The following is an 18049-nucleotide window of genomic DNA, read 5'->3' on the forward strand; positions in this document are numbered from 1 at the left end:
GGAAAATGAGCTCAACAGGGAACCATGACTGCTCTTTAACAGGTTGTTAAAGTCAAGTGGAAATGAGAAGTGGAGGGAACTTGGATAAGTATGTGCAGGAGGCACTGGAGAGCATGGAGGCAATGTGGGGTGAATGCTTCGTGAACACAGTTGCATTTGCCCAGCTACAGCATTACAGAACACCTCTTTTTTTTTTTACGCTGGATTTACTTTATCCTGGGATGAAGAAGGAAGAGGCCACAGGACTAATGTTGTGGGGGGGGGAGGGGGCGGGCAGACAATGAACTAGCAGTGTTTTGGAGAAGTAATTTTCTGTCTTATATAGCTGACAGCAGCACCTACTATATAATTTCACATTTTCTGTGAAAGCTTTTACTTGCTCTACAGAAAAGACTGGCCAGTAATTGCCCAGAACCCATGGTAAGAAGAGATTGGGTCAATTTTTACTTAAGAGTACTGTACAGGGAATTGGGTGAGCTGACGGAATATAGATTCATGGGTTTGTGATATTTTATCCGCTTGCAACAATTGTTGGAATCATGATTGATCACTACTGGATTAGGGCATGTTCCATCTAACTAAAAACCAAAAGCTTCCCTATGGGAAAAGTCTCAATGTTATAGCTGAAAGGTGACAGCCACATTACTGCCGTCAAAAAAATTTATTAACCGTGTCTGTGCAAAATACTTTCCTAGGCACCAAATCCCAGAGGTTTCCAGTTTCGATGCATCCTCTGTTCTCTGCAGTCATTTCAGTGTACCGTTTGGTTTTCAACCTGTGAATAAAATGAATTCCTTAAAAACTTCTTTGTGGAGACTATCACAGGACAAGAGAATGCTGATTCCATTATCCGCGCCAATTACATAGTGCTGAGGAGTATTAGGAGGCTGCCATCCTCAACCTCTAATTTTTTGGAGCCTGTAAATAAAAGCCTCTTTCCGGTTTCCACTTTATACCAGGAAATCTGAGGAGAATTGCAAAGCGAAGTTTTGCTCCATCAGCATAAACTATGCTGGTGGTGGCTCTTTATTCCTTCCCTCCTTCCTTCCTTCCTTCCCCCAGGCAGCTTCCATACCGCACTTGAGTTGGTGGTATACAGGTGCTTCTCTCTACCCAAGGGAAGAAGCCACCAACCTTATTTTGGATGCCATCCCAAATCGTTATAAATTTTACCTCTCACAATCAGTTCCCTTGTGCCGTGTGTGTCTGTGCATACATCTACATTTAAAGACAGTACTTTTTAAAAAGGTAAGTTATCATAAATCACCTTGGGGAAATCTGCTAGGTCCAATAACATACTCTCTCTTTCAGGAACTCGGAGGGCAGAGGGCAACGTGGCTCTCCAGATCCAAAAGCACCTGCCATCTGGCCGGGGAATGCAAACACGCTCCCATGCGCACACGCCCCCAGCTCCCGAGCCCAGCAGCGTCAGCCTCTTAACCCATTGCAGCAGCGTCGGTCACGGCTGTGTTTATTTGATGGATCATTTATTTATCTTGTGCGCATTAAGAAACTATCATTAGGTGTTGGTGGGAGGTGCTACTCTGCCTGAAGCCCAACGCGTCAAAGGCAGCTGGGCTCACACTGCACCCACCCTGCAGCCAGACACCTCTAAGGCCACCTTGTCCGGGTACGCAGCGCCCGGAATTTCTGACGCGGTCTCCCGCTTTAGCTCCCCAAGTGCAACCCGGCTGCGGCGCTAGGGAACGATTTCGAATCCACTGCGGTTTTTTGCGTTTCCTCCACGCCGGGTGCTCCGCCCCGGAGCCGCGGGAGCCGCGGGAGCCGCGGGAGCCCCGAGCGCCCCGAGTGCTCAGGTCCCGGGCTCGCAGCGGCGGCTGCGCAGCTCGCTGGAGTTTGACTCGGGCGGCGGTGGCGGGGAGCAAGGCGAGCCCGGCCACTCGCCCTCCGCGCTGCGCTCGGATTGGTCTCTCCCGGAGAGTGCTGGCCGAGGGTTGGCTGCGGGCCGGCAGAAGAACAGGTGCACCTCGCCCCCCGGACTCGCTGCGCTCCAGGTCCGGCGGTTGAGGCCGCCAGACCGACCCCTGTGTCGGAATGCAGCTCTCCAACGCCCGGCAGTCCACCGCGGGGCAGGTCAGCCCCTGAAGGCGGCGGGAGGCCCGGCGGTGGCGTGGGCGGGCGCCCGGGGGAGCGGGTAGGGCGCGGCGCCCTGAGGATGCCGGCGAGGCTGGAGCACATGCAAGGGGCTGGCGGCGGAGGCAGCAGCGGCGGCAGCAGCAGCTTCAGCAGACGCGGGGTCCCGGCGCGCGAGAGGCCGCTCGGCGGGTTGCAGACGCGCCCGGCCGCTCCCTGAACCGTCCCCGGCGCCGCGGCCGTCTCGCCCCTCTTCCGCGCTCCTCGCCGCTCCCTCCCGGCCCGCGTCCCCTCCCCCGCTCCTCTCCTCCCCTCCCGCCGCCCGCCTCTCGGGGGGAGGGGCGTGGGGGCTGGGAGCCGATTTGCATGCGGCCGCCGCGGCCGCTGCCTGAGCCCCAGCCCGCCGCCGCCGCCGGAGCCCGCGCCCGCGCCCGGCCGGCGCGGCCTCATGCCTCTGGCGCGGCCCTCGGGGGGGCGAAGGTGAAGACCGGCTCCTAGGATGAGTGAAGGGGCGGCCGCTGCTTCGCCACCTGGAGCCGCTTCGGCAGCCGCCGCCTCGGCCGAGGAGGGCACCGCGGCGGCTGCGGCGGCAGCGGCGGCGGGCGGGGGCCCGGACGGCGGCGGCGGCGGCGGCGAAGGGGCGGCCGAGCCCCCCCGGGAGTTACGCTGTAGCGACTGCATCGTGTGGAACCGGCAGCAGACGTGGCTGTGCGTGGTGCCTCTTTTCATCGGCTTTATCGGCCTGGGGCTCAGTCTGATGCTCCTCAAATGGATCGTGGTGGGCTCCGTCAAGGAATACGTGCCCACCGACCTGGTGGACTCCAAGGGGATGGGCCAGGACCCCTTTTTTCTCTCCAAGCCCAGCTCCTTCCCCAAGGCCATGGAGACAACTACCACGACAACTTCCACCACGTCCCCAGCCACCCTTTCCTCCGGCGGTGCCGCCTCTTCCAGGACACCTAACCGGATTAGCACCCGTCTGACCACCGTCACGCGGGCTCCCACTCGCTTCCCCGGGCACCGAGTGCCCATTCGGGCCAGCCCGCGCTCCACTACGGTACGAAACACTGCGGGTCCCCCGACGGTCCTGTCCACGACGGCCCCTTTCTTCAGTAGCAGCACGCCAGGCTCCCGACCTCCGGTGCCAGGAACCCCCAGTACCCAGGCAATGCCCTCCTGGCCCACTGCGGCATTCGCTACCTCCTCCTACCTTCATGATTCTACTCCTTCCTGGACCCTGTCTCCCTTTCAGGATGCTGTCGCTGCCTCCTCCTCCTCCTCCTCCTCCTCTTCTTCCACCTCTTCCACCACCACCCCGTCTTCCTCCTCTACCACCACCACGCCAGAAACTAGCACCAGCCCCAAATTTCGTAAGTAAACGCTGTCTGATCTCTGATTTACCATTGAGTTTCCTTAATTCCTGCTGTCTTTTTCCTCTTGCTGCCTAGCTTCTAACATCCCCCACCCCCACCCCGTTCCAGGTTTGGAGCACAGAGTGAGAAAGATAGTTAAAACTGGCTAAAAAGGAGGAAAAAGGTTCCTGTCTGTTTGGGTTTATGTGTGGGATGGGGGACAGACTGTCAAGCTCCACGGGCCCTGCTTCAGTGGGTCCCAAATGAGAACTCATCTGCTAAGTCCCTTCAAAGGGTTAACGAGAGAGCAGCGCCTCCTCACTGCAGACCTGCTGGCCAGCTCTGGGATCCGGCTCCTTAAGAGAGCAGAGGAGGAAGGGAGGGAGAGCCTTCCCAAACGCTCTGAGCCCTTCCCCTGCCCATAGGAAGGAGAGAAAGAAAAGCAAATGCAAATTGTCCGACGGCAAACCACCAAGGGAAGTTTTATGTTCCCTTGGGGGGCGGTGGGATGATGATTTCATGAACGTGTTGGTGGAAAGAAGCTGTAGACACTTAGAGCAGCCCTGACCGTGGCAGGGACCAGCAAGGGTTAATTTGAAGCTGTTGGGCGAGAGAGGGAACGAGGGCTGTCTGAAGCCTAGGGCTAAACTGATGGCCGCCTGCCCGTGGCTATTCCAAGATGTAGAAAATTGACTCTGTGGCCACCAAGAGTGAGTGAACTAGGGGGAAATACGAAGAGAGCCTTGCAGAGCTGCTGCCTCTGGATCCTGATGAAGGAGGAGATTTTTCAGCTTGCCAAGCATTTGCTTTTGTTCCTTTCCCAAAGGTGGGGTGTGAACCTAATCTCCACTCCCTCTGTGTCTAGAAAATATAGGTGGTGTGGGAACATACAGCCCTTTTGAAACAGGTCACACTTTTAATGTAGCATCTTCAACCTCTGTCAACTGCTGCCAGTATTGGCCAGTTTGCCCCAAGCACGATAGCTTTCGATTTGTATAGGGGGTGTATATTTCTCCACATCTTTATAAATGTTTTAGATGACTCATTGACCTCCCATCCTTACTCCTTACCTTGTTCTTATACTAAGGGAATCTTAGGAAGCTTCTTGACGTGACTATTGGCTAGGATATGGGAACATTTTGCACAACCTGTGAAGGTTATTTAGGACAAACCCCCAGTCTCTCAGTGTAAGTTCTGTGCAAGGTTATTCTCCCCAAACTGCCTGGTTATGCTATCTTAAGTGTGTGTGTCTGTTTTGAGCCATAACATCTGGGGAAAAGGAAGAATGCACATCATTAACTCATCAGTAGGAATATCTGAGTTGCTTTCAGTCATCTGGTAATTTCCCATTTCCTTGACCTGTGTTTTTACTCTGGGTGTCATTCCTTGACAACTTGATTGCTTTTTTTTTTTTTTTTAGGAGTTAGTGTATTTGTGGGTAAGGTCCAAGAGATAAATTGTTTATGCCTTTCCTTACTCTGCTTTGGGAAAAATAGGCTGCATATCAGTTGGGAGACAGGGAGAAGTGGGAAAGGAGGGGGCCTGCCACGAACCAGAATGGCAGTCAAATCAGTCACTTGCCGCTTCTCTCTCCTTTGACTGAAGCAGTTATTTTTGAGAACACATTTTCTTAGTAGGTGTTTAGAGGCTTCTCTCAACAAATCTAGCCTGAGTTCGTGAAGGGATAAAGGATGTGCAAGTGTATGTGTGAACATATTCAGTGGATTGTAAATATATGTGTAAATATATGCTGAAGACCCCAGCTTTTTTTTACCTTTTCTTTTGACAGTTTATAAGAAAAATGGAGTGTGGGTATACTTCTCAACCTTGTGTGTTTGGGAGTGGGTGATGGGGGCAGCATGCACAACAGGGCTGGGGGTGGGGAGGTATTTCAAGTTCTTTTCCAACTGGTTTCCTTGTGTTCCATTCCGGAGGTCTTTAAAGAAAAGCCCAAGGTAATTATTTCTATACCTCATGGTCCTTTCTTACATTATATAGAAGGGATGGCAGGCTGTTTAATAAATAATGATTATTGACAGGGCCCTCAGGCCCAAGGAAAAGGGGGAGGGATCTGTTAATGGTGTCAATGTTCATAGACATATAAGAAGTATTTGTTTTTTTGCATATCTGAAGTCCAGGTCTTGCTCTTTTCTAAACCTTTAATAAGTTGAATTAAGCAATAAAACAGAAGTAGAACAGTTGAATTAAGCAATAAAACAGTCCAGCAGAAACTGACCTGGTTTGTATATATCAACAAGGGAAATTTTAATGAAGATTGTATAGTTTCCATAAAAGATGAGTTTAAATACATAGGTTGTATGGTAGTTTAAAGAAAAAGTATAGTTCGATTATTATTTTGGTCCAAGATTGCAGGACGATTAACAACCTGAAATAAAGATTTATTTGAAAGATTTTCAACAGTGCTGCTGTGGGCTGAAGAATAATGGTCTGTCTGGTATTTATATTTTTAACTTGTTTTGATTATGTCATTTAAGTTCCCCGGAGAGAAATTTCTCTTTAGTCCAGCTTCCACCTCCATAGTTCAGTAGCTTTTCTTTCCTTTCTTTTCTCTTTCTTCTTTTCTTTCTTTCTTTGTCTAGCCTTCCCCTCCCTCCCTCCCTCCCTCCCTTCCTTCCTCCCTTCCTTCCTTCCTTCCTTCCATCCATCCATCCATCCATCCATGAAAGTCATGGATTATGTTGTAGCACCTATGGACAGCTAAGGATGATATTCTGTTTTCTTGAGACTCATTAATTCTTTAATGGTCAGAGTCTTTGCTCTTCCTTGGAACACCTCAAAGTTTATGGAATGAATGTCCCTTGTGTTCATCTTAGGTCAATCAGAAGGATTCTGTGTGTGAAGGCAGCATGGCTCTTTGGAACAGAAGAGGTTTGTTCATGCTAGAATAAATACTTGCTAAAGGATAATAGGATTTTTGCAAGTAAAAGCTATTTTGTTATGTAGAAGGCTCAATTTGGAAGTCTGTCTCTAATGTTTTGTAGGATCAGAGATAAAGAAATGTTAAACTTGGAAGGCAGAGGGAGAGGAAGGGTTTGGAAGTTGACTCTTCATTCTCTAACCTTTAGACTATGAGCTGAACCAAAACTTCCTCTGTTACTGGGATCTCTGGAGTTTCCAGTTAGTTGCCAAGGATGAGCCTTACCTTCAGATGCTTTAGAAACAAGTACTTTAGACACAGTGCCACGAGTAGATTATTTTACCAGAAATGTCTTTGAAGCACTTTGCATCTGAAAGTGTAGGTTAGTTTACAGATTTTTCAAGCCAAGGAATGTTTACTATAAACAGTAGAGAAACAGTGATTGATTAGTGTCAAACAGCCTTTGACATCACATTGAGTTGTGTCTTCAGGCTTAATAGACATATGTAAAGTGTTGTCAACACCAGCGTTAATTGTTATGTTACTCAGCATAATTCTATAACTGCTAAAAAGATTAGAGTCATTGGCTAAATTCAAATACTAAAGGCAAAGAGCCAGTTTTAATGGGTAATTTTTTGGAAAGTACATAGTTAATACCAGTGAGTACGATCACAAAACTTGAATAGTATATTTAGTGAAGAAATAGGTTTAAAATATATCATTCATGTTTAAACATGGTACCAGGGTAATTTTGATATAACCAACTCTATTTAAATAAAAGTTTATCTCAACATACCTTTTGTGATTTTGAAGAGAGCCATTGACTCTCTGACTATTTTTCTATTGGTTCTTTTTAAACATCTTTAATCTTTGAGTAAGAGTGCTCTTGGTTGCTTTTATAAGCAGCCTTAGACATAATTTGTTTAAATAAACTAACTCCTATACATTGTCTCCTATATACATGAATCGGGCCCTCAAAGGAATTTCAGTGTAGAAGGTACTGATCCTAATCATGTGTGGTAGCCAAAGGGAAGATTCAGAGCTCGATTAGTATTTCTTATGAAATCCATTTGAGAGCTTTTTTAGTGAGCACATGCTGAACCTGAGTATGTTTTTTATTTCCTTTGGCCTTAATATAGGGTTATGAGACACTTCTGCTTTATTCAGTCTTACTGTACATTTCACTCTTTAGACACTTAGGGTCCAAATGGAAGAAAAGGGATTGGGGGTCAGCATAGAACTGACAGGGCTTTTTAGGGCCATGTTTACTTTGGTCTCAGTGCATTATGCTTGTTGTTTAAGCCTTCCTTTTCAGTTTCTCATGGCTGAGATGAGGGATTGACAATGATAATTGAGATTCTGTTCTACAGGTCTGATTGTGAATCCAGCCACCTTCATATTGGTGGTATTTCCCTCTAGCCTTTTTTTAATGCAGTGTTGATCTACAAGCTTGTCAGAAAGAGAAACAAGCAAACAAAGGTACTTTGTGGCATCTTCTGTTACTAAAGAAAACACGTTTTCTCAATCAGGGTTGGGCCGCAAGCAAGGCTGCTGGTGTAGGGTTTGAAACCAGCGCTATCCTGGGAGGTCTAGTGTGTAGAGGAACAAGATCTTTCTTCCCTCCGAACCCTTTCCTCTGCTCCATACCACATTGAGAAGAAGGCTGAATTTTATCTTGCTTCTTTTGTAGAAATTCTTTCCTTATAACCTCTCAGATCCAGTGCCAGACATATCTCAATTTCTGTCTGGGAGCATCGAAAATGGAACATGAAAGTTGACCCTGAAATATACTAGAGCAAGGGAAGAGCCATAAATCTATGTCTGCAAAATGCATTTGAATTGCTTATGACTAGAGTTGCAATTCATTCTTCTCTCTTTGAATCTGCTTTTATCTTAGGACTTTTGTGTTTTGTGAGGCACAGAGCTGGTACTGCGTAGACAAATACCACTGAGACATTTTGAGGTCCTGGGACTTTTACTTGTCTGCATGCAGGAAAGTTTTTCCTCTAGAAGCATGTATACATGTGAAGGCAGGAAGGAGGAATAGATTCAGTTTAAACCTTTGAAATATTCAAATGAGATAATATCCAATAGATGTTTCCTGCTCATGCAATTACTAATGAAAGTCTTAGGACACATGTTCAGTTTGGATTTCCATTTTCACATTTGTTTCATTGCGGACTTCATGCACTTCTCCCTTATCCAGTCTTTCATGGAATTGAATCATGACTCTTTCTGAAAGCTCTTTACAGACTTTTGAATTGTTTTAAAAGTCAGTCTTTTTGGTAAGACATTAGACTGCTTAAGTTGAGGTAGAACATTAGAGATTTTTTCCCCCTGTTTAGGCAATTGAATTACTTAACTGCCCTGGTGCTTTATTTTTTACTTTTTAAGTTTTTTTTATGGGATTCCAAAAACTTGGTGGAAGACTAATTGCCATTTATTATCCCGTGTAGATTAGTATACTAATCATACTAATGTTGATAGCGTTTATTTAAGTCCACAGAAAAATTGTATAATTGAGCATAAGCTATTATATACTTTCATATAATTTTGTTGTTTTCATCTTAGTGAATATTTAACATGGATTTGGGGCATTGAAATGCTGGTATTTAACCATGTAATTTAAATAGATTATAAAAGTAATGGTTCAAAAAGCAGAAAATTAAAATAAAACTTAAAACGTGTACAGTGTTCATTCTCCCATACCTTGATGTAGGGCCAAGGCTTTTTCTTGAGTATGTGTGTATATTTTCATAACATCTTTTCAGTTTTCTTTATAAACTGTACCTCCAATTACCATTTTTTCTTTGAACGTATTTGTAAAGGAATCTGAACCCAGATTCTTCATAGATACTACAATATACCTCTGCCCTGGAACCTTTTAAAATTTCTTGCCCATATAATTCATCATAATCTCCTTCTATTTTTTAAAACAATTTACCATTTGGAATTTCTTTAAAATGTTCAACCATGTTTTAACAAAAACAACGATATCTTTCATTTCCACAATCATATATTGTTTGCTTACCCAAAATTGAACTAACTTACATAATTACAATAGGAACAACTGGCATATACAGGTTTGTTACCCTGACTGAGTGTGGTTGCAGATGTGTGCAAGCTTCCTTGAGCTTAGCCTGTTGGCTATGACCTTTTCACCATGTTTGTCACACTGCAGGAAGGGAGGCAGGTGAACAACCAGCTGGCTAAAGGGAGGTAGGTTGAGAAAGTGACTCCTTTAGCGGGTAATATATGGAAAATGTGAGTCACTCATGACCATATTTTATAATGACTTCCGTGGAAGAGTGACAAAGATTTGTATATCTATCTACATCTGTCTGGAAGAAGTCCAGCTATTGTTAATATAACTAGAACAGTTTGTAGGACATTGATATAACCTGGCAGCCAAGGAGAGTGGCCTGGAATGAGTGCAAAATGACTTCACTGTTCTGGTAATTGGGGTGGTAGATGCCGTTGAGTGAACGTGTACTGTGTGGCTCTCACATTCAAAATGAGTGAGTAGAGCAATGAATCGGCATTGAATTTTGTGTTAAGCTTGAACATTTCTCCATGGGAGCTGTTCGGATGGTTCAAAAGGCCACAGCTATGGGCAAAAGGTGATTGGCACTTTCATCATGACAATGCTCCTGTTCATTTGTCACATCTCGTGCAGAGTTTTTGGCGAAACATCATATTACCCATATGACTCAGCTCCCCTACAGCCCAGATTTGGTACCCTGCAACTTCTGGCTTTTCCCAGAACTAAAATCACCTTTGAGAGGGGAAGAGATTTTAGGCAATGGAAGAAATTCTGGAGAATACAGTGGGGCAGCTGGTGGCCATTGGGGAAATTGTGTGAGGTCCCAAGGTGCCTAGGCTGAAGGGGATTGAAGTGTCCGTGTCCTATGTACAATTACAAATAAAAATATAAAACTAAACAAATAAATGAAAACCTTGTAGCCTTGAGTCCTGTTATATCTGTGCAACCTCAAAGAACCAAGTTGATCCCTTTGGACTTTAACTTCCTCCCTTGGAATTAAGAGGGTGCTAATAATACCTTGCCTTTTTTTTTAATCCTCACCCAAATACAGTTTTTCCACTGATTTTAGAGAGAGAGGAAGGGGGAGAGAGAAAGAGGGAGAAAAAGAAAAACATCAATGTGAGCAAGAAATATCACCCAGCCGCCTGCCTGCCTTGTATGTGGCCCGACGGGATCAAACCTAAAACCTATGTATGTGCCCTGACCTAGGTTTTGAACCTGCAGTCTTTTGGTCCATGGGATGATGCTCCAACCAATGAGCTACACTAGCCAGGGTATAACTTGCCTCATACACCATTTGAGCTGCAAAACCTGCTATTGTTTTAACATCAAGAGAAATGGAAAGTAGACAGGTTAGGTATTTTTACTCATTGAATTCAGTTGAGATACTGGAAATAGTTTGCTACCAAGCTTGAGGGATCTTTTCATCACAATGAGAAATTGTTATTCTTGTATGCCATAGGACCTCCCCTGGGTTCCTCTCTGATACCTGGCAAAGAGAGCAGAATATGGTGCAGAAATCTACCTGAAATCCCACTGGAATTTTAGTCACAAACTACAGCACATCATTTCTCATTCTTTGCTTGGTAGACGATTTTTGAAGCCTGTTTTGGGTATATGTTGATCAAAGAGAGGAATGGAAAGTTGGGGGGAAATGAGTGAGACTGTTAGATTATCTGGAAATCTGAAATCTATAGAAATCTGAAAATTCTTGATGAAGAAGGCCTCATGGCTCCTTTTAATTCCTTTCACACGCTGTCTTATTTTCATTGAGTCTGTGTAGTTTGGAGAAAATAAATGTTAATAAAAACCAGCAGTTCTGCATTGCATTCTGTTTCCCTCTTAATTTAGGAGTTACTGTGATTTAGGCTTTAGAGGATTAGTTGTTTGCATCCATCAGAGAGTTCTTTTACATGCATACCTTTGCACTTTGGGGAACTTTAATATTAATACTAACATTTTCAAAACACCTTGCTTCAAGCTTGTATTGGTTGGAAACTTTCTCCTAAATTATATCTCAAAGTGTAACTTTTTTGTTATAAATCTTTATTTTTCAACACAAGTTGATAATTGTACATAAATCATAAATTGCCATGCAGAGGCATAAAAGAAGGCTAGTCAGAAACAAACTTTCAAAGGAAATATAGAATTTAGCTCAATAATAGAAGTTTAACAGCTTCCAATGGTAAGATTTTATCTTTGAGGCCTTTTCCTAGAAGTGATCATGTGTATTGTGGATGCAGTATAGGCTGTAAGAGCATATATAAACATGAAAGGTCATCTGAATCTATGTAGCTACTTTAGCATTAATACATTATAGTCATGGTTATCAGAATAGAATTTTTATGCCAAACATTTGATAAGGGTCACCGAACATACTAGCCTACCTCCTAAGATACCCTTCCCACAACCACATGTGACTCTTGGCATGATCTTCCTATGGTTTGCCAAAAAGTTTGAAGTTCACTAAAAGAAAAACCACCCTCCTCATCATTTTTGGTCTAATTCTGTAAATTTATTTTCCTTGAATTTTCTTTTTTGAAATGTGGAAGGACTTTTCACAGAATCTCAACCTTGGAAAGGACCTGAGAATTGAGGCAATAATAGAAATTACAGTTGTCATTTGTGGAGTTTCACTTTGTGCCAGGAGGACCAGCCCTTTACATAGTTTGTTATGTTTACTTATTGAAACAAGGACTCGGAGACAACTATTTAGGCCCACAGTGTACGTCTGATTATCTCAATCATGCAGGGAATTAGCTGGGCTTAGAGTGGTTTTAAAGTTTACCTAAAACAGTCTCAAGTGGCATAGTTTGAAGGATCAGGACGATCAGAACACCACTTTGCAAGCAATCTCTTCCACCACAAATCCTTATCTCTTGATACAGTATGGCCTTACCAGTATACATTGCCCTTTTCAAGTCTGTTGCTCATTGACTGTGGCATATGCCATTGTAAACTCCATAAAGGCACATCTGTTTTATACATCACTTTTTGCTATGGGAAGAGGAAGACTTTTTTTAAACCAGAGAAATCACCTTGGTTTTCCGTCCACAGAGAAATTTAGGGGGTATTTCAATCAAAGATGTTTTTTAAAGGTTTTATTTTTTTATTGGGAGGGGACTGAAGGGAGAGAGAGAGAAACATTGATCCATTGCCTCTTGCACATCCCCAACTGGGAACCTGAGCTGCAACCCAGGCCTGTGCCCTGACCTGGAACCAAATCAGTAGTTGCTCAGACCTATCTGAGCAACACTAGTCAGGGCTCCTATACTTCTATCTCTTGATCATCTCAACTGTTGTTTCCCCCCCTGGCTGCTTGTACATGATTCAATAGAACAATGACAGAAAACAGTTACAGACTTTCTCTGCTTCCTAAAATGTCACCAAAATTGTCTTCTCTGACCATTCAAAATTTGCTTTGATTATAGTAGTTACCACATTACGTGCTGAGATTGGCCAGTGAAATGTGTCAGAACCTGTGGGGTGATGCTTTGTAGTTCTACAGACACTCACATTCCCATGCTACTAAATAAATGTGGGTGTTGCACCACACACAGTGTCTCCTACAGAACATCTGAAATTTGTCTTGGCACAATTTATGAGGTACCCACCTTTGACTAGCCAGTGGTCCTAAGAGGACTATTGGTGAGACCATGATGGTCTACCAAGGAAAGCACAAATTGGGCCTGATCATTGCTTATTTGTTTAACATTTCTGTGTAGCAGAGATCACAAAGAAAAAATATTCTTTTGGTTAAAATGAAAGATGACTTGGCTTTTTACTCTTGTAAACTCATGAGAAGAAAACAGAACTAAATCAAATACTAAGATGGGGTTATGTACTCTGAATAGCCATGCTGATGGATCAGAATACTTTGTTAGGAAGCCTGTATTTTCAAAAACCCCTTAAGACTGTGCACAAATCCTGTAGTCTAAGAATGACAGCTGTGCTCATAAAGAAGAGGGGAAATGAGATCGCTTACGCAAATTTATTGTTAAACATTTTTGTCAGCATGATGGCAAAATCTAGACTTTAGGAATGGAGTGAAAATGGGGTGGAAGAATGCCGATAAACACTACCTTTACTGAATTCTATTGGACTGACTTTTCAGAAGGTGACTAGTCCTTAAGGTTAAGGTTAAAAACCTGTTAGGGCTTTTGCTTTCAAATGAGAGGTATGTTTACTTAGTGTTACATGTTTTATTAGCTCCTAAACCTGTTTATGTCAGTTGTATTTAAATAGTGTGCAAACTAATGAATTAGTTGTGGTCTCTGTTAGAACTAAGTTGATTACTTTGGATATAGCCCATAAAGATAAGTCACTTAAAAATGCTTGTTGAACATATTGTGGGCAAGTTTAAGGGAGAATATAAGTGTTTACATGTCCATAAAAAAATCGAACTTGTATTTCACTTGTGGCTTTCCATTCTCATTCCATAATGGATGTGCTGAAACCAGAAAATCGCAGCACACTTTTTGGGCATGATGTTTCACCAGAAGGATAGAGGAAATTTACTCAAGAGAGAAGCCTTGAGTACTTTAGGCAAATATTTGGCAAGTGATTGTGCATTTGTATGTTTTAGATTAAAATAAAAATAATAAAATAAATTTTTCTTTCTCTACATAATAGGTTTACAATGCCATTAAATTGAGTTTTTACTAATTTCATTTTATTTTTTAAAGATTTTATTTATTCATCTTTAGAGGGGAAGGGAAGAAGAGAGGGAGAGAATATCAATGTATGGTTGCCTCTCATGGGTCCCCCACTGGGAACTGGCCTGCAACCCAGGCATGTGCCCTGACTGGGAATTGAACCACGATCCTCTGGTTCACAGGCCTGCACTCAATCCACTGAGCTACACCAGCCAGGGCTACTAATTTTAAATATATTGGAAAATGTTAATTATATAACTACCTAAAACTCTTGGTGGAAAATTATATTAGATGCTAATTATATTAAGCTATGTAGATTAATAGACAGATTTAATATATAGTAACTATGTTCAAAAGAGGGTACACCAAATTCTTAATGATGGTAATTTCTGTATTGTGTGATAGCACTGCTACATAATGTATTGAATTTGGCCTATTTTCTAAGATTTATTTAGTGATCATGAATTATGTCTTTAATTAGAGATGTTTTTTTTTCTTTTTTTACTTTCGAGAAAATAAAGAATATGCTCCATGAATCAGAATCAGTTCAATTTTTGGTTTTCCTTCTGTGAAGACTTCCTTTCTTTTGTCTTAAGTGTTTGTGTCTTAATTGATGGTGGTAGCAGTGAAGTGCTGATGAGTTGGTTTCTGCTGTGAAATGCAGATGTGTAGAAATACAAACTCATTTCATTTGCTCATGGGAAATACTGCCTTATTGAAGGCAGAGTGTCTTACCCTGGACCTTAGACTCTTAGCTTTGACCTTATAGGAATAAAAGAGATAGAAGTTTAATAAGTCACTTAATGGCTCTTCAAGTGTGCAGATGTGGGGCAGTTTTTAATAGAATTGCTACAGATGGATATAGCCAATATTAATCAATCAGTTGTGTGTATAGTAACCAATTACCTGGTCTATTTTGCAATTCAAATGAAAGGAAAATGCAGACTAGTTTGTGGTGCTGGGTCTGAGAAGGGAGAGTGAGATAAATAAAAACAGGTGGAATAACCACTTCAAAGATTTACTAGATGTTGTAAGGCTGTCCCAGAATCACAAGGTATTTATTCACATAATAAAGTTAGGTGGTTGGACTACAGGTAGATAAATTCCTTAGGCTGATGGAAAGTGGTGATTTGTGGGACACATAGCTTTTGTGCTTAAATTCTTTTAGGGCTCTCAAATACATTGGCGAGCAAAAAGATTCAGAACAACAAATGATTCTGTTTACATAATATTTAATGTTAGAAGTGAAAATAGTGATTATCACTGGGGAGGAGGCAGGCAGTGAACGGAAGGTGACCCAAGACAGGAGGCTTTAGGGTATTGTAAATACTCTGCTTCTTGATATGGGGGTTATTACTCGGGGGAGTTCCGTTTGTCAAAAATCATTGAGCTTTATGCACATAGTTTGTGTATTTTTTGTCTACATCAATACAAACTTCAAAATATAAGAGAAATATTTCAAAGCATTTCTTTGGCCTATACTTCATGTTACCAGAATGGTGGTCTGAGTTTAAGGATTTGTCTGTTTACAGACACTGGATCATAATACAGTTTTTTGTTCATGCCCGGAAGTCTGACAAACTGGAGGGGCTTCCAGGCTTCAGCAGCTCTCTTTGTTCTCAGGATCCCAGCTTAATGAGACTCCGTGCAGATACCCATACTCCTTTTCAACTTAGCTTTTCTGAGTGGATACCTTGTGTTTATATTACATAAAACTTTCATTCACCATATCTAAAGTGTTTCTGATTCAGCGTAGGTTACCACATCTGTCACGTGTTTCACACATACAAAAGCATACTTGTGTCTGAGACTATCACAGTTCTGCAAGCATTTTAGTGTATGATGCATAACAAAGATAATTAATTGTTTGCATTTATGGTTTTGTGAAGAAGATCAGAACATACATTCCAGAGAATATTTAAATGCTGAAGTGTGTGATTTCACCTGAAAAGTATATTAGGCCATTTCAGAAAGTAGTGATCAGAGCAGCCAGTGACATGTCTGGTCTGGTGGGCAGAGAGGGTCTGTCTTGGAAGTAGTGAGGCAGCTTCACCTTTTCCTTAAGTGAGGGCCTGATGAAGGAGGGAGGACTTGGGAAGACATACATACCTATGCTGCCACGGGAAACCATAGTCAGGATTGGTGCAAAGAATTGGCACAGTGTCTGTAGAATTTTCAGAAGATGCAAGATCTCTAGGATGATTTAAAGGGAGGAGCAAATAATAAATTCTAAAGATTCTCCAAGGCTAATTTGTTCCCAATCATTTAAAGATATGGTCTTTGACATATGTTGAACATTTTTAATTATTGACTTTATTCTAGCGACTCTTCAAATGTGCTACAAAAGGCAGTAGAATTGCTGTTTTAAAATGTTTAGTCTTTCCATACACACATCATCACAGCCCTAGATTTAACCCAAAATAGTAGCTTTCAAATGTGTAAACATTTGCAAGTAAAAATGTACAGAAAAGTAATACGAAGAATCTCTTGATTTTACTGCTTCACCTAAATTAACCTGTTACTGCCATCAGATTTTTTCAGAGGTGAAAACCCCTTTACCAAATCATGGCCACATCACTCTTTTGGTCTTATCTGAGCCCTTTCCAGAGCCCTTTCCAGAGCCCTTTCCAGAGACCTTTTAGGACCATGTGCTGACAATGCAAAGCATTAAAAAAAACAGTGGTGCTGTTGATACCTTGAATACCCTCACTGTGTAATGAGGAGTGAGAGAAGAGGGCGCTGCTGCCTCAGGAACCCCAAAGGGAGGTCTGTGATATGATGAGGATCTCACTAAGCTTGCCAGAGAGCTCCTGTCGTAGACATAAGAACCACATTCGTTCATTTACATATATCAACAGCCAAAATTACTTCACACCCACTTTGTTCACCATAAAGAAGAACCTCCAGATTAAAATCAAGTTCATCACTCTAGCCAGCTTCCTGGGTTGCTCATTGTTGCCAGACAGAGGGGCTGTAAGCTTATGTAAGTGCAGATGTTAAATTGGTGTTGATTGCTAATGGCTTCTCTCCTCTGTTTTTCACTAATCAGATAATTTTCACTGGTGTCAACATTTATAATAAGCCAGCTAACATATACTTGTTATTTGCCTGGAATATTTTCAGTTTATCTATAATTTTTACTTAGGTAAAGGTAGTCTTTTCTTAGTTATTTGGGTCTTTGTGTATATGCTCAAAAGAGATTTTTGAAAGGAAGAAGGCAGTACTGTAGGTCGGGTCTTAACAAAGTCACTGTTAAATTTGTGTTTCCCCTTCATCACTTGGTTTTGTAGGCTTCTCTGTGACCTTCTGTGGTATCACAGTGATGCTCATCTTTCATAGTGAGCATCTCTGAGTAATTTATGATAAATAATGAAATGCTGTTTTCTACAATGCACTGCAAATGGCTGAGTGTTGTAAAAGTTTAAAGAGCTCCATTACTTCTAAATGACTAGATAACACAGAAATGTTAACACTAAAGAAAAATTGTCCAGTAGAACATGCTACTTGCAAAGCACAGTTCCTATAGTCAGTTACCTTGTGATAGGCTTCCTGCATCTGAACTCTGCAAGGATTGGCTTCGGATCACTTCCTTTTAGAATGGCAGTTAGAGGATTATGCCTTTTGCCTAGTTGATCTGGCTAGGAGCAATAAATGGTCCATTTATGTATATCTGGAGTGGAGGAAGGGAGAAACTTGAAAATTTGTCTACAATTTGAAATCCTTAATTTTTTTTTAAAAATGGTATTATCAGTGGTAAGGACTTTGATGCTAGGATGGAACAACCGAAATCTTTTGCTTGAGCAAAAAGTATTGGAAAGATATTAGAGTAGATATTATAATAATTTCATCAGAAAAAGCTTTATAGATGCCTGAGATTAAAAAATTAACTCTTATTACAGTGTTTTCATTTTCTTCCACTTCTCCACATATACAAACATGGAAACATATCAAACACATGTCCAGTTCACAACCGTCAGCTCCCTTGTATCCCACAGTGTATAATTGTTCTAAGTTTACAATGAGTGGT

At 42.3% G+C, this 18049-nt stretch overlaps 1 protein-coding gene across 2 annotated transcripts in view; it reads left to right on the forward strand.

Moving 5' to 3' along the window:
• The first annotated feature begins 2593 nt into the window (after nucleotides 1-2593).
• NRG3 (neuregulin 3) overlaps nucleotides 2594-18049 on the forward strand; it is a 1179966-nt gene continuing 1164510 nt past the window's right edge. For both annotated transcript variants that reach the window (XM_037049346.1, XM_037049347.1), the window contains exon 1: nucleotides 2594-3464. In XM_037049346.1, coding sequence (XP_036905241.1) covers nucleotides 2594-3464 — 871 coding nt within the window. The remainder of the gene's footprint in view (nucleotides 3465-18049) is intronic.

The sequence above is a fragment of the Sturnira hondurensis genome, unplaced genomic scaffold (genome assembly GCF_014824575.4).
Source record: "Sturnira hondurensis isolate 20B ecotype Veracruz unplaced genomic scaffold, ASM1482457v3 Scaffold0006496, whole genome shotgun sequence".
Taxonomy (NCBI): domain Eukaryota; kingdom Metazoa; phylum Chordata; class Mammalia; order Chiroptera; family Phyllostomidae; genus Sturnira; species Sturnira hondurensis.